This window comes from Pristiophorus japonicus, chromosome 4 (genome assembly GCF_044704955.1).
Source record: "Pristiophorus japonicus isolate sPriJap1 chromosome 4, sPriJap1.hap1, whole genome shotgun sequence".
NCBI classification, from domain to species: domain Eukaryota; kingdom Metazoa; phylum Chordata; class Chondrichthyes; family Pristiophoridae; genus Pristiophorus; species Pristiophorus japonicus.
This window is the reverse complement of record NC_091980.1, coordinates 197,836,816-197,854,734: the sequence shown is the minus strand read 5'-3', so window position 1 is coordinate 197,854,734 and position 17,919 is coordinate 197,836,816. Positions and strand designations below refer to the sequence as shown.

The 17,919-nt window shown below is 42.0% G+C and overlaps 1 protein-coding gene across 1 annotated transcript in view; it reads right to left on the bottom strand.

Annotated features, from left to right (window-relative positions):
• Nucleotides 1-17,919, bottom strand: part of LOC139262282 (formin-1-like) — a 654,821-nt gene that overhangs the window by 265,438 nt on the left and 371,464 nt on the right. The window contains exons 9-12 of the mRNA XM_070877435.1: nt 15,427-15,515; nt 12,457-12,586; nt 11,632-11,778; nt 4,610-4,669 (exon numbers count right to left, since the gene is read on the bottom strand). Of these exons, the coding sequence (XP_070733536.1) occupies nt 4,610-4,669; nt 11,632-11,778; nt 12,457-12,586; nt 15,427-15,515 (426 nt within the window). The remainder of the gene's footprint in view (nt 1-4,609; nt 4,670-11,631; nt 11,779-12,456; nt 12,587-15,426; nt 15,516-17,919) is intronic.

Genomic DNA, 17,919 nt, shown 5'->3' with positions numbered 1-17,919 from the left:
TGATATGTCAGTCCCATCATTCCAGGAATCAGTCTGGTGAACCTTCGCTGCACTCCCTCAATAGCAAGAATGTCCTTCCTCAAGTTAGGAGACCAAAACTGTACACAATACTCCAGGTGTGGCCTCACCAAGGCCCTGTACAACTGTAGTAACACCTCCCTGCCCCTGTACTCAAATCCCCTCGCTATGAAGGCCAACATGCCATTTGCTTTCTTAACCACCTGCTGTACCTGCATGCCAACCTTCAGTGACTGATGCACCATGACACCCAGGTCTCGTTGCACCTCCCCTTTTCCTAATCTCTCACCATTCAGATAATAGTCTGTCTCTCTGTTTTTACCACCAAAGTGGATAGCCTCACATTTATCTACATTATACTTCATCTGCCATGCATTTGCCCACTCACCTAACCTATCCATGTCACTCTGCAGCCTCATAGCTTCCTCCTCTCAGCTCACACTGTGCCATGACAGGAACGGACGACTGCTGGACTGACCACCGTCTAATCAGCTCTGTTTTCTCCATCAATGCAGCCTCAAAGCGGTGGCGGCAACAGAAATGTTGCCACAAAAAGATCAAAGCTGAAGCACTCAAAGACCCTGCAAAGAAAGCACTATTCAGCCAATGCCTCACCGCCAACTTGACGACCTCCAATGAACAGGAGACGCAGAGTGTCTATAGTGCCTGATCTATTCTCAAGTCCACCATAATTAGCACCTACGAAGAGACGTTTGGTTACTCTACCAGAAAACATCAAGACTGGTTCGATGAGAACGACTGGAGATCCAGGAGCTAGTAAACCACAAATGCAAGACATTTCTGAATTGGAAACAATTCCATAACTCGAGTGAAAGAAAGCTGACCTACAGACAACTGAAGGCTGAGGTCCAACAAAAAACTCGTGACCTAAAGAACAAATGGTGGGTAGAAAAAGCGCAGTAAATTCAGCATCTATCCGACAATCATGGCGTACGTGGATTTTTTAGTGCAGTCAAGTCCACCTATGGCCCAAGCACTCAAGGTCCTATTCCACTGAGAGCCAAGAACGGAGAGGTGCTCGTCATGGACAGAGAGGCAGTCAATGCCCGCTGGAAGAAGCACTTTGAGAATCTCCTCAACAAGACTCTGTCTTTGACGTGAGTGTCATTGACTCCACCCCACAGCATGTTACCCATCACCACCTCGGCACAATCCCAGCCCGGCATTAGGTTGAAAAGGCCATCCGACAACTGAAAAACAACAAGACCTCAGGAGCAGATGGAATCCCCCAACGAAGTAATAAAGCATGGCGGAGAAGTACACTTGGCGCGAATCCGTGACCTCATCTCTTTTATCTGGAAGGAGGAGAGAATGTTAAGGGATATCAGAGATGCTGTAATCATGACCATCTTTAAGAAAGGGGACAAGTCTGACTGCGGTAATTACAGAGGAGTTTCCCTGTTGTCTGCCGCAGGAAAAATCATTGCAAGAAAGCTCCTCAATTGTCTCCTCCAAGTGGCTGAAGAGCTCCTCCCAGAGTCACAATGCGGATTGCGACCACTAAGGGGCACAACGGACATGATCTGCACCACACGACAAATCCAAGCAAAATGTAGGGAGCAGAATTAACCTCTGTTCATGATTTTCTTTGACCTCACAAAGGCATTCGACTCCGTCAACCATGAGGGATTATGGAGTGTCCATCTCAAATTCGTCTGTCCTCAAGAATTCGTCACCATCCTCTACCTGCTTCATGATGACATGCAAGCCGTGATTCTGACCAACGGATCCACCACAGACCCAATACAAGTGCAGACCTCGGTCAAGCAAGGTTGTGTCATCGCACCAACGCTCTTCTCAATCTTCCTCGCTGCAATGCTTCATCTCACCTTTAACAAGCTTCCCGCTGGAGTGGAGTTAATCTACAGGACAAGTGGGAAATTGTTCAACCACCGACGCCTCCAGTCCAGATCCAAGGTTTCTCCAACCTCTGTCACTGAATTACAATATGCAGACGACACTTGTGCTTGTGCACACTCGGAGTCCAAACTCCAAACCATTGTTGACACCTTCAATGAAGTGTACGAGAGTCTGAGCCTCACATTAAACATCAGTAAGACAAAGGTCCTCTACCAACCAACCCCCTCCACACAGTACTGCTCCCTGGTAATCAAGATCCACGATGAGACCTTGAACAATGTAAACCACTTCCCATACCTTGGGAGCCTACTATCAGCAAGGGCAGACATCGATGACCAAGTACAACACTTCCTTCAGTGTGCCAGTGCAGCCCTCGACCGCCTGAGGAAAAGAGTGTTCGAAGACCAGGATCTCAAACCTGGCACCAATCTCATGGTCTACAGAGCAGTAGTGATACCTGCCCTCCTATATGATACAGAGACATGGACTATGTATAGTAGGCACCTACTAATTCGTTGGCAGAATAGGCACACCAGCGTCAGCATTCTCTCTCAGGCCAACAACCCCAGCATTGAGACATTGATCTCGCTCGACCAGCTCCAGTGGGTGGGCCACATTGTCCGCATGCCCAATGTTAGACTTCCAAAGCAAGCACTCTACTCTGAGCTACGTCATGGCAGGCGAGCCCCAGGAGGGCAGAGAAAATGCTTCACGGACACCCTCAAAGCCTCCTTGAAAAAATGTAACATCCCCACCGACTCTTGGGAATCCCTGGCCTAAGACCACTTAAAGTGGAGAAGGAGCATCCGAGTATGCACCGAACACTTCGAGTCTCTTCGCCAGGAGCACGTGGATGTCAAGTACAAACAGTGGAAGGAGCGTACAAAAAATCAAGCACCCCACCCACCCATCCCTCCAACCACCACCTGCCCCACCTCTGACATAGACTGTAGATCCCGCATTGGTCACCTTAGAACTTATTTTATTGTGGAAGTAAGTCACCCTCGACTCCAGGGGACTGCCTAAGAGAAGAGAGAGGGTAGAAACATTTGCCTCAAACAAAGGGCAGGGAGGCTTCATCTGAAAACTAATTTGTGGTTGTGTCGGTCCTGTACATCATTTGCTGTAGTTATGGTGTACAAGGCACCGGATGTAAAGAACACCCATTTGAAATCTGAACTAGATGCCCGAAAGTATCCTGGAGCTTAGGGAAAGGACACAGTATTATAAAGTTGTGTGTTTTAGACTGTTCTTAATCATTTTTTTAAATTTTGTTGCCTATCTCCTGTTGGCACTTAGGTTCTGATGACTGTGCAAATTGATATAAATGTGTTTTTCCCCTCCAGCACCACTACTGGCTTCAGTGGATTTCCTGAAGAGCATCCCTTTCTCGATATGTCTGCAGGATCTATGGAAGTATGCCAGGCAGGTGCAGCTGCACAGAGACCAATCGGTACCTGCACACTCAGATCCACAGGCAGAGGTTAAAATACCTCACCTTGCTATACAATTAGTTCTGATGGAAGTTCCTCTGCCAAAGGGAAGCAGGAACAGCAGACCTGTGAATGTGTGAATGCCCGACAAACTAGAATGTTCGCTGCTTCCTCAGAAGCACTCCTATCACAATATTTCATGCTTTCAGTGAAACTTAATAGAAGGTAGCATGCTAGTCAGCATTGCCCAATTAGCCACACCTGCCAAGTCACCATCCTAAACCATTCCTGTATGTTCTGCCACAGCTGCTTGGCAATGACTACAGAGAACTGTCTTCTCAGAGCCTGAGTCAGCAGATAGGCAGATGCAGCTACCATGCAGCATAGGGGCTGATGAATATAGTGAAAGTAACAGTCAGCTGTGGTCTGAACCTTGGCTGCATCGCCTTACAGGCATGCTGCAATGTTGACCTATGGGGATGATATCTTGGAGTGGCAGAGAGGGCGACCCTCCTCACAACCACCTCATGCAGCACCACCTTCATATCATCAGCCACACAGCAGCAGGTTGGCTGCCAGGCTGCCGCATCACTTGCCTGCAGATTGATGCCAGCACCTTGGTTTTCCTTTCTCTTCATTTTCTCTTCTTAGTCCCCTGCCCCTTCAGGATGATAATGAGTTTAGATTCTGTTTGAAGCTTTATAAAGACTTTCAGATTTGTTGGACCCCTTTTGATACACACCCACTTCAATTGTCCCATCCTTTTAAATTTGGGTCACCTGCAATTTTCCTGTCTCACCACTATCACAGATTTTAGATCCACACAAATATGCAAATAAAGTAAAGCTAAAGAGTTGACTTAGGAAAATTTGATGCTGACAGCCCAGTTCCATTTGAGTCGGTCTAAAAATCGCCAGTAGGCATTTAGGTAGCAATTATACCAAATGAGGAAAAGTCTAAGTTATCGATGCTTAAATAAAAAGCAACACAAAATCAATCAAATCTATTTCCTAACAATTATTAAAGCAACAATTGTAATTTTAAAACAACTTTTTAATTTACATTTGAGATAATTTAATATTTATTTACGAAAGTGCCTCTCTTGTAGATTTTAATATTTCATGTACTTTTTTCAGAGAATATTAATGAAATAAGGTAGAAAATATGACAGTTATATTCAAAAAGAAGTTGATTTAAATAACTACTTGGTTTAAACTAGATTAATTTCAAATAGAATGTCTGCTTGACAAAATTTCAAATGAAGATGAATTAATTACCTTGTCAAAATGGTGCAAATAATAGGATGCAACAAAATCCACAAGACTGATTTGATTATCCTAAAACAGCAAATAAAGAAAAATATTGTAAATTATTACTGTGAATATACTATGTACAAAGCAAATCAGTTGTACTGGCCTGCAATTTTCTATTGCCCACTGGATGACCACCAGAGGTATGTCATTTTGATCGAGTCATCAAGAGGAAATAGCATTTTACAAACTGACACTAGTATAAACATTTCCTTCAGGTCTTACTTTTCTATTTAACAAAATCTAAACTATTCTCATAGAAACTGAAATCATTTTGTAGGTCATTAACAAAATGAAAACTTAATGCATTTGTCTGAAATTCCTCTCTGCAAATTCACCGAAGGAACTAATAGGCTGCTGAACTCTGCCATGGACACTGCTAAAGTTCACAAGCCAGGAGAGTTCCTGTGAGTTTTATGCCTTGGGCGGGCTACGGGGCACTCTGCCCCCTCCCCCAAATGCAAAGAGGCCGTAAAGTCCAACTGAAGAACGCTGGTTTGGCAGGGTGGGGGGCTGTTGTGCCATGTTCACCCACTTCCTGGATGCAACCAAGGCTTCTTTCAAAATAAAAATAAATCTGTACCAAATCTTCAAAAATCCAGGTCTTGACCCAGGCCCGGAGTCTCAAGTGGGCTCCACAACTATTAGTGGGTCAACCAATTTAACCTGGTACTTGTGCTGACCATATGTCAAGTCCTAAAGATGGTTCTGGGTTTGGGAACTTGAACATTCGTAGTGCCTGGCTCTGGCCCAGCCTTAGTCCTTTTAGACTGATGACTTTGTAAGAGGCAAGCAGAGGCTCTGCCCTCTCAAGGACATCTCAAACGTTTGGGTGCAAGGCCAGGAACCAGCTTATCAAAGTCCCAGCCTAGTTTCTAGCTGTTTTGGCAGACTCCTGCCAAAGGTGCAATGGGATTCCACAGGAACAGCTGTGAAGTTTTGGGGCCAACCTATTAAAAATAAATTGCTTACTGCCTCTAGTTAAAAGATGAATTTCAGAAAAACAGATGAAGCACTTGTCCTCTCCTCGTGAACTCCTCCACCTCGTCTAAATCATGCAGTGCAGTTAGAACTTCAGAGGAATATCTATCCTCACCACTTAGTTCGGTGCAATTTAAATGGAGAATAATTAGGAAAATATTCGGCAGATAAAATGCCAAAATGTAAAAATGTTGGGCTACCCAGCAACATGAATAAATACATGGAGAAAAATGTACCAAAATCTAATTGCAAAAGTCAAATATATAAAAACTTGTAACAACTAAGAAACAAATGTCCCTGTCGTTGAGCAGGACGGATTCCAGGATTACCATTTTATATGAGTGAGGCGCTCGCAGCGGACAGAGCCTATAAGTCACGCAATTCTGTGAGGAAAATAATTGAAATAAATATTTCATGGAAATGAGGTTCACATTTGTCTGAACCATAGCTTCCTCTGGCCCAAATTATTGCAAGTCACAAACAGCAGTGCGCAACGATCCAGCACATGAGGTTATATGCTCGATTTCCTAACCTACAACTGCCACAAGTGAGGCTCCATATAACATTTATCTTTTTTGTTTTGTACCATATGTCAGTTCACAAGACTGTGAATGTAATTAATTATAACTTGGCACTGCTCCTTGATGTCTCTATACTGAATGAATGGTACCTTTTAAAAATCAATCTTTTGGTGGTACAGGGAATATTTTTCAACATACTAAAACCACCATCTGTTAAATTTATTTATAATAAAATCAGTTTTAAATATGATTAGTAACAATTTTAAACCCATTCCCATCATTCTTGTTGAACTTGATGTTTTGGTAAGGTTCTCATCAAATCAGTCTGCAGCTAGATTGGAATGTTCTGCCGAAACCTCTTGTATTTGATCCGATTTTTAATGGTTACTTTTATGTTTTCCATCTCAGAAATATCCTTATACTTTTAGTCATACAATTGCATGCAATAATTTAATTTAAATCACTTCCAAGCTATCCTAGTCAATCGTATCTCACCTGATATGCAATTTATACTGGTACTAGGAGCTGTAATCTAGGGCTCAGCAATAGAATAAGCTATCTGCTAGTTCATGAAACCGCTTAATATACAATGTTAAAGGTGCTTTTAAAATCTTTATTACTTATAGTATATGTGTACAATCATCTACTTTTATTCTTATTTTGCCGTTAAAGGTTTTGCCGTCTACTACTGATGGTGAGTTTTGCAAATCAAAACAGTATTTTAAGACTACTGCAGCTAAATGCTGCTGTTCTGGTTTATACCTAATGCTACAACCAGTGTGTTTTGACAAGTGGACAAAATAGTAAGATAAGCATTGTAACAGGCAAAGAAAGTGAAACAAGGACCATGATGTATGGAAATAAGGTGAGGCAGTATTTTATAAGGAGGATGTTTCCCCTGGCTGGGGAGTCTAGAAACAGGGATCACAGTCTCAGAATAAGGGGTCGGCCATTTAAGAACATAAGAAATAGGAGCAGGAGTAGGCCACCTGGCTCCTCGAGCCTGCTCCGCCATTTAATAAGATCATGGCTGATCTGATATTGGGCTCAGCTCCATTTCCCTGCCCGTTCCCCATATCGTTCACTCCCTTATCGTTCACAAATCTGTCTAACTCCACCTTAAATATATTCAATGACCCAGCCTCCACAGCTCTCTGGGGCTGCGAATTCCACAGATTTACAACCCTCTCAGAGAAGCAATTCCTCCTCATCTCAGTTCTAAATGTGCGACCTTTTATTCTAAAATTCCAAAATTGTCTCAGTGACGGGAAGCAAAGGGTAATGGTCAATGGGTGTTTTTGTGACTGGAAGGCCTTTCTCAGTGGGGTTCTGCAAGGCTCAGTACTAGGTCCCTTGCTTTTTGTGATATATATCAATGATTTAGACTTCAATGTAGGGGGACATGATTAAGAAGTTTGCAGATGATACAAGAATTGGCTGTGTGGTTGATACTGATGAAGAATATCAATGGACTGATCAGGTGGGCAAAAAAGTGGCAAATGGAATTAATCTGGAGAAGTGTGAGGTAATGCATTTGGGGAGCACTAACAAGGCAAAGGAATACATAATAAATGGTAGGATACTGAAAAGTGTAGAAGAACAGAGGGACCACAGATCCCTAAAGTTAGCAGGACAGGTAGATAAGATGGTTAAGAAGGCATACGAGATACTTTCCTTGATGAGCCGTGACAAAGAAGATAGAGCAGGGAGGTTATGCTTGAACTGTATAAAACACTGGTTAGGCCACAGTTAGAGCACTGCGTATATTTCTGGTCACCACATCACAGGATGAATGTGATTGCACTAGAGAGGGTACAGAGGAGATTTTACAAGGATGTTGCCAGAACTGGAGAATTTTAGCTATTAGGAAAGATTGGATTTGTTGGGGTTGTTTTCTTTGGAACAAAGTAGGCTGAGGAGGAGACTTGATTGAGGTGTCTAAAATTATGAGGGGCCCAGATAGAGTGGATAGGAAGGACCTATTTCTCTCAGCAGAGAGGTTAATAACCAGGAGGCATAGATTTAAAGTCATTGGTAGAAGGATTACAGGGGCGCTGAGGAGATTTTTTTTTTTTACCCAGAGGGTGGTGGGAGTCTGCCTGAAAGGGTGATAGAGACAGAAACCTTAATCACATTTAAAAAGTACTTGGATATGCACTTGAAGTGCTGCAACCTACCAGGCTATGGACCAAGAACTGGAAAGTGGGTTGAGGCTGGAAAGCTCTTTTTCGGCTGGCACAGACTTGATGGGCCGAATGGCCTCCTTCTGTGCTGTAAATTTCCATGGGCTGGATTTTCGGTATTTTGCCACCCCTATTAGCACCCCTGAGGGGCAACAATGGCAGCGGAAAGCACTTGCGCCCAGTCGGCCAGTTTCCAGCGCCCCGCCTGCACATTCGGTGCCGGATTTGCAGGGGCACGGAGCAGTACCGCCCGGGAAAGGCGAGCCGGTGTACAACACCTCTGGTTGCGACACCGGCTCGATACTTGGATTGTGCCTGCTCCGTTGTGCTCCATAGCGCCCCTTGTGGGAATGCCAGTGAAAGCTGGCATTCCAAACTGTACCGGCCAAAGTGATTGCAGGAATGTCTACCGCAGGTAAGTGTGATTGTTGTTCTTTTTGCGATTTATGTAGGGGTTGCGTCAGTAATGAATTAGGAATGTTATTGGTGGATTTTTTTCAGGTTTTTTTTCTACACAGAAGTTTTTGTTAGGGCAATCCTAGGCCGGCTGTTTAGCTCGGGATTTTCAGTGGTTCAGCCAGGCTAGCGCCCTAAAAGAGATATGGAACGCCTCCCGTCGTGTTCCGCTCCAAACTCCGGGCCCAGCTAATGAATTTTGCAGCAGCAGACACAAACCATTTACCGCGCAAAATGTACCGCTCTGCCCGAGACAATGCCGCAACAGAGACGCGATCGAATTTCACCCACTATGTTTCTATGATTCTAAGAGTATTAGTAGCCAATGCTTAAGAGGTTAGTCTTGGCTACGAAGGAATCATTCTGGCAGTCTGCCTTCACCATCAAAGAGTGGCACAGACTACTGCCATAGAAAGAAAGCATCATCACTACCTGAGAAGTGGGCACTGATCTTATATTGCTTGATTAATGGCAGGTGCAGGCAGTCAGCTTCTGGTGTAATTGGTTTTCCCTGAGATCCCTTCTTTGTCTGCATCCCCTTCTCCCCTTCTCCTTGAGCTTGCTGGAACACTGAATCTGATGCCCATGAATTTAATTCAATAGCAGCAACAATTTATGTAGCAGATGAACTTTAACAAGTCACTTTCTGAAAGACCAAAACGTGACTGGCCTTTTATACCCATTATAATGATTGCAGCAAAGATCCTGGGATTTCATGTGTTGCCCAATTATTTGTTTATTTGCATTTAGATGAAGCTCTAGCATAATGCGAGTGTGTGCAATCAATGCTAATGAACATCCAGGTGTGGAGTTTTGACTGATGTGCTAAAGGACATCTTACAGACAGATTTTTGAAAGATAAGGGAGTCAACGGTTATGGGGAGCGAGCGGGGAAGTGGAGTTGAGGCCAGGATCCAAGCAGCCATGATCTTTTTGAATGGCGGAGCAGGCTCAAGGTGCCATATTGAAACATAGAAATCTACAATATAGAAGGAGGCCATTTTGGCCCATTGTGTCCGCGCCGGCCGACAAAGAGCCACACGGCCCTCGGTCAGCAGCCCTGAAGGTTACATATAAACCCATGAACAATGAACAATGGCGGAAAAGTAAAGAACATCTGGCCCAACCAGTCCACTCTACATAACTGTGATACTCCATGCATCGCAACATTTTACTCTCCACCCCAACCAGAGCGATCTCCTGGAAGAGGCAAAAAAAACCCAGATAAAAACCTAGGCCAATTGGGGAAAAAAATCTGGGAAAATTCCTCTCCGACCCATCCAGGCAATCGAAACTAGTCCAGGAGATCACCCTGGCTGTATTAGATTCATTGAAGAACTTGCCATCACATCTGCACCAGCCAACAACTGGCTATCCAGCCTAATCCCACTTACCAGCTCTAGGTCCATAACCCTGCAGGTTATGGCACTTCAAGTGCCCATCCAAGTACCTTTCAAATGTGGTTAAGGTTTCTGCCTCCAACATACTTCCAGGCAGTGAGTTCCAGACCCCCACAACCCTCTGCGTGAAAAAGCTTCCCCTCAAATCACCTCTAAACCTTCCACCAACCACTTTAAAACTATGCCCCCCTCGTAATTGACCCCTCCACCAAAGGAAATAGGCCCTTGCTAGCCTCTATATCGAGGCCCCTCAACATTTTATATACCTCAATGAGGTCTCTTCTCAGCTTCCTCTTTTCCAAAGAGAACAAACCCAGTCTATCCAATCTGTCCTCATAGCTAAGATTCTCCATTCCAGGCAGCATCAGAAATTTTACCATAAAGAATGTGTATAAATTGCTTGAACTTTGCTCTAAACTTTGACAACAATAACGTTCCATGTATTACTATATAGGGTTACAGCAAACACTGCAATGTGATTTTAGGAACAAAAAGCTACTTTCTAATCAAGGTACCTATTCCAGCATAAAAGGAATATAGTATTTTAATAGATAACTAAAATTAAATTGTGGTGCAATAATTAAACCACTGAGCTTCAAAACCGTGGACTTTAACTACAGATAAATGCACAGGGCTGGAATGTGCAATGGCTTACCACCCGGCTTCTGGGCAGTATTGGCCATTGTGGGCGGTAATTAAGTCAGTGAGAAATTCCCTACCTGAGTTATGCTGGCGGTTTCGAGGTACCGCTGGGGAGCAGACCACCGGCATGCACCGTCCAGAAATCGCCCTGGCGCGATATTTGGCTGAGCGGTGACCCGTAGGTAAATATGAAAAAAAACGCCCACAAGGATCAGCGGAGCTAGGCGGTAGGTGAATAGCTCTTCAAGAAAGAGGTTAGTGATTTGTTTTTTACTAATTATTTTAAAAATGTGTTGTGGTTATTTCGTTTAAAAGGGTCTTGGGAATGTTTTATTGATTTTTTAGGTGATGTTTTTTGAAAAATTATTTTTATTGTTTTCTGCTGCTAGGCCCAACCTACAGCCTCGGGGTAAATCTTTATTGATTTTTTTATTTATCGCCCATTTTGATTAGGAACTGCCCAATGGACCCGAAATTGCACTTTTTCGCCCAGAATGGGGGTGCAAGGCCCATGTTTTTCACTCGGCGGATTTTTTTATTTTTTGGGGGAAAGTTTTCGCCAGCGATAATCTTCCCAGTGTTAGCGGTCTTTTGGGCGGCAATTGGGCGCTGGCAGGCTGATAGGAAATTCTAGCCCACACTCTTTACACTAATGGAAACTTAAGAAATAAATATTATATTAATGCTTTGTAATTTCCAGCTACTTAATAGTTCACAATGGTACTGTGACACAGAGTTATCATTTGCTAAAAGACAAGTATTTATCATTCCACATTGCTTACAGTCAAAATTTAGGTATAACATACTCTGCTTTTGACATCCTTTAACTTTGGAAGAATTTCTAAGCCAAATCCATCTGCCTGGCCACGTGTCCTGTTCCCGCCATTCATGTGATTTCCAAAGGCTAGGATAAGTCCAAGTACAATCTTCACACTTTCTTGATCTGTCAAACTCTGCACAAAGAAGTCTTAATTAATGAGTGAGCTGTTTGTTTTAAACATCCAGTTAATAGAATGGTAGATAATTAACCAACAATACTGCAATTTTAATTCCTAGTTACAATAGGATCCAAACTGCAACTCTTTAAGACCACAGATACAATCATATAGCTGGCCTGTTGATATATTTTGGAGTAAGTTTACACTTATTTTAAATGTAAAAGTGGACAACACTAGAGCATATTCAACAAGGTGACAATAAACCAATCCAATGAGATGAACAATTAACAGATCATTTGCAAACATGACATAAAGTCTGCAGAACTATACAGTTAAACAAAAGTTAACAAAACTGGATTTCAACAGAAGATGGTATGAAGTTTCTTGATTTCAATACAGTGAGATTACATGAGCATGTCTAGTTTCTTCAGTCTTTTTGTTTTTAATGAAAAGCTAAATACAGAGTTAAATAATATAATTGTTGGAGCACCATTATCACAAGGACTGGAGTGGTTCAAGGAGACGGCCCACCTCCACCTTTTCAATACAACTAGGTATGGGCAATAAAATGTATTTTTGCCATTGTCAGCCTCATCCCGAGAACAAATAAAATAAAATAAATCTCAGCAGGTTGTAAAAGCTATCAAAATATTTTTGGATTCTACCCTAAGTATGATCTTCGATTAATCATACCTTGCTCAAGTGCAGAACATTCGCTACTTTGCGACGTATTGTGGAGATTCCTTCCAGAAAAACAGACTGGAATATGATACAGTGAGTACGTTCAGCAAAGTTAGGAATCTGTGATAATTCATACAAGAACCTATTGAATAATGATAAGTGATGTGTGTCAGATTTAGTTATTTTGAATTCATATGAAATAAAGAAACCAATTAATGCAAAAACAGTACAAGTAGGGAATAGGGAAAACAGTACAATGGCAATAATATTTCATTGAGGTTATTAACAATGCACCTTCTGATTTGAATTCCACTAGGTAAGGTTTATGTTTTAATAAGCTACATTGAATGATCCAACAGAGTGGAGATGGAGTGATAATTAAAGTACAAGGTGACAGCCAATGCTCTAATGAATTCAAGCTGTTCTATTAATACAAGAGTAGCTGAAAGTCAAGTTGCTTTTATATTGGCAAGTTCACATCCCTACCCTTTATTTTGATTGATTGATCTCTATATGGGGACTAAACTTAAAATTGCTGTGGCCATTTTATGGGCCCAAAACAGGCAGGGCAGAGGCCCGCGTCCGATCTGCACGGCAGTTCAAGCCAGTGCTAAATTGGTCACTTTCTTTTTTAAAGGTGGACCTGGTGGCAGTCTGAAATGAGTGTCGGCCTCATTTCAATATTGAATTAAGTCTTCTGCACTCATTTCTGACCTGAATTGATAAATTTGTTTGTCCTAGTCAGAGTTTGGGACTGACTGGTATTTCTGGGACTTGAGCAGCTCAATCAGTAACCCTTAAAAAGACCGCTGGAGGCCGCTGACGCGTTCTGGCATCAGAAAGAGCAGGAGTGCTCCGTCCGGCTTCTGGTAAACAACTGCAGGCTGCTACCAGACAGTCCCCCAGATTGGCAACCACCCACCCTGCCCACCCACTGGATTTACCACTGGACCTTGGAGTGGGTTCCACCCAGGTAGGTGAGCTGCATCGGGGCACCTGATTGGTGCCTGCTGATTTAGTTCAGTCCCCGGGTGTCTCCATTCCAGCACGCCAGCGCTGCACACTGCCAGAATCCAGCCTGCTTTGCAGCACTAAGGAAGTAATAATTGGACCAAAGGTTCCTGGAGCCAAGGTTCAGTGACACAATATCTTGTTCCTGTGCCCTAGTCAATGACACAATGTCAGAAGAATCAGGATTCCAATCATTTTAGAGTGAGTTGGGATCTTTTACTTTTAATTTGCTGGAAACTCTTATACAAATTTAATAGTGTATTTTAAAAATAATACATTACAGATTTGTGGGTGAGCTAAGGATAGCCTCGTGAGGGGAGACATTTATCATATCTCAGATGGAGGAGCATCAGTTAAATTCTGAACATACACTGACCCCATTCGGGCTAATTTGTGATAACTTGCTGAAATTGATTCAATTTCAAGTTATCACTCAGTTGCATGCCACTGGGCAAGTTTTATTCTTAACTTAATGTATTGGTTTCTTAACTTAATCTGTGTTTTCATTTTAAAATTTTTCACTTAGACAACTGTTTTAAATGATATTTCCTTGGCTGTCTGCTTTTAATTTAAAATTTGTTTGCCATTTCTTACTGAGGCAAACATCCCAAACTCAGCTGACGCCCTCTGCTCCCTGTGCGCAGCTCCTCCATATGATTCCTTCTAACTAGAGAACACCTCTCCAGATTCCAAGTCTTCACTGGCGAGAGCTGTTCCACTTCCCCCTCACACCAGACATACCTTTCCTCATAATTATATGGCTGCCTGGTGTAGACCTCCCTCCGACCCGTCAAACGACTTCCCTACCATATACATCAGACAATAATTAACCCTCTGCATGGTACCTTCTGCAGTTACATTAGAAGAAAGTGTTTGTTTTGTTAAATTTTCATAGGGTCGACCAAAGATCTATTTTATACTTTGGAACTTGTGGGAAAACAATCATTTTGCTCATGACGTTAATCTTTTCAGCATTAAAATATTCTTCACATATCATAGCCAAAGCCAGCATTAATCTCACAGAATGCTCGTCACTCTAAGACCATTCCAACCAGAACCATATGATCTCCCCTTCACACACCCTATGCCGATTGTAACCACATAGCCATTTTGAGTTATTTTCAATAATGAAGGGCATTGCAGTAGATAGATAAGATTACAACAGGAATAAATTAGTTCTTTTTGTTTTTTGAAAGTAGAGTAGTCAACTAGTTAAATGATATATTTTGATATATTTCAAAAATAACAGTACAATGATGATTACTTTATACAAGAAGGGTAACACCACTGGTTCTGGTTGATTTCATTTTAAAGACAGAATTGTGCATTGTCAAGCTGGCCTAATCAATGCAGATTAATTAATAAACAATATAAGGGTCTGCTTATGGAACAAACTAGACAATATTTGAAAATATATAGCATCGAAATAACTAAAAATGTATGCAGTATCAAGATAAATATGCTTAGACTCTGAAATGTAAACAAGCTGATACTAAAATCAATTGTAGTGTTAAAACATTCTTATAAGTTACATTAAATGTTTCGTCATTTCTTAAGGAATCATTCTTCAGGATGAGCAAAATAATCTCTTGATCCAAACATTCCCATCATGTAAACATTGTACAACGTTTGGGGAATTAATTGGGCCATAACAATATTTTTTTCCAACATTTTTATTAATTGCAGTGTACTGAATATTATACATTGTTCTTATTTTACTAGACAACATGGAAACAGACATCAGCTATCTCATTCTTATATTTCAGCATTTCTATTGATGATCATATACAAGCCATGATTCTGTGATCCCAGTGTGGAAGCTGCATTTGCATGGAGCACAGATAGGAGATGGAGCTACACTATTCTGGCCTGCCTCTTGAACCCATGCTCCCTATGAATGCAGATCCCTGCTGGAAGCACAGAACCTTCCCTATACTGTTTCAACTAGTACAGCAAAAATAAATGCCTTACTGTTCTGGCTTATCCAGGAGCTTTACTTCTTCCTCTTTTGACTTCTCATAATATTTGCATATCTTTACCAGTTCTTCCACCTGTGCTCTCTGTAATGCAAGGACATAGTTAAAATTATTATCTAACAATTACAGGATTTCAGTATAACATTAGCAAACCAGTAAAATGTATCGTGTGCCCAAAGTTTGAACCTGGTCTAATGAAGCAGGCCCTTTAGGCCAGAATGTGCTTCAGAAAATATCAGTGGTAAATATATACCCAGTTTTATGATAATGTTTCTGTAGTGCTTACCTTTGAATCAAGAATCACATCCACCCAGAATCTAGAATGGTGTGAAATTAGCCAAGCAGTTTTTGCACAAATGAGGAAATTACTCCAAGTAATGCGATAACATTATTACAAGTTGTTTTGTGCATTTAAAAAGCCAAGTCTGATGATTATTACATTGTGATTTCATAATTAGATAATGTTGTACTATTACACAGGGATTGTGGCATGACCTACATGCTCCACTGATCTCTGAATTGCTGGGCGTAGTTTGCTTCTGTGTTTCAGAGTTCTTTATTGCCAATCTATCTTCCTACAACTCCCATCTCAACAGACATTCAAAAGCAATGAATTGTCAGTTTGTAACATATTCATTCCATTACAATTTTGATAAACTATATCTCTTAAGAGTCGAATAGTTTAACAGCAGTGTAACAATTACAACACACTATTGAAACCAAAACAGGAAAGGAGCAACTCTTGATTGGATACTATAGTAATTTAATGATTTTGAGGACAAACAGCGTGAGTTTAAGATGGCAGATGCAGAGTTGTTTTTAAAAACTGCTAAAAGAAGGTTGCTCCAAAAACGGAAGACTCTCGGATTGGAAAATGCAACTTTCCAGGCATCTGGTTCAGAGTTACTCGAGGTCACAATTGGTGCTTTTGATTAGTCAGAAGCACTTCAGCAATTTATAAACAATTTAATATTCATTTTAGTTTCTAAAGCTACCGTTACACTGCCACATTCATCGATGCTAAAAGGTGTTCTCGGGTGCACAACAACATAAAGGTGATGTATACACAGAGTTAAGTCCCAAACAGATTCCCAAGCTCATTGAGACATAAAATAAAAAATCAATTAAACATCTTTTGAATTTACTTTCAAACTTTTCATTGGTAAATCAACCGTGGCACTGCACATAGGGATCCAAGTGTGGCCCCGATTTTAATATAGAAACATAGAAATACAGAAACATAGAAAATAGGTGCAGGAGTAGGCCATTCAGCCCTTCGAGCCTGCACCACCATTCAATAAGATCATGGCTGATCATTCCCTCAGTACCCCTTTCCTGCTTTCTCTCCATACCTCTTGATCCCTTTAGCCATTAAGGGCCATATCTAAATCCCTCTTGAATATATCCAATGAACTGGCATCAACAACTCTCTGCGGTAGGGAATTCCACAGGTTAACAACTCTCTGAGTGAAGAAGTTTCTCCTCATCTCAGTCCTAAATGATCTACCCCTTATCCTAAGATTGTGTCTCCGGGTTCTGGACTTCCCCAACATCGGGAACATTCTTCCCGCATCTAACCTGTCCAATCCCATCAGAATCTTATAGGTTACTATGAGATCCCCTCTCATCCTTCTGAACTCCAGTGTATAAAGGCCCAGTTGATCCAGTCTCTCCTCATACGTCAGTCCAGCCATCCCAGGAATCAGTCTGGTGAACCTTCGCTGCACTCCCTTAATAGCAAGAACGTCCTTCCTCAGATTAGGAGATCAAAACTAAACACAATATTCCCAGGTGAGGCTTCACCAAGGCTCTGTACAACTGCAGTAAGAGCTCCCTGCTCTTACACTCAAATCCTCTTGCTTTGAAGGCCAACATACCAGTTGCCTTCTTCACCACCTGCTGTACCTGCATGCCAACTTTCAATGACTGATGAACCATGACACCCAGGTCTCGTTGCACCTCCTCTTTACCTAATCTGCCGCCATTCAGATAATATTCTGCCTTCGTGTTTTTGTCACCAAAGTGGATAATCTTATATTTATCCACATTATACTGCATCTGCCATGCATTTGCCCACTCACCTAACCTGTCCAAGTCAACCTACAGCCTCTTAGCATCCTCCTCACAACTCACACCGCCACCCAGTTTAGTGTTATCTGCAAACTTGGAGATATTACACTCAATTCCTTCATCTAAATCATTAATGTATTTTGAAAAGAGCTGGGGTCCCAGCACTGAGCCCTGCGGCACCCCACTAGTCACTGCCTGCCATTCTGAAAAGGACCCGCTTATCCCAACTCTCTGCTTCCTGTCTGCCAACCAGTTCTCTATCCACGTAAGTACATTACCCCCAATACCATGTGCTTTGATTTTGCACACCAATCTCATGTCAAAAGCCTTTTGAAATTCCAAATACACCACATCCACTGGTTCTCCCTTGTCCACTCTACCAGTTACATCCTCAAAAAATTCCAGAAGAGTTGTCAAG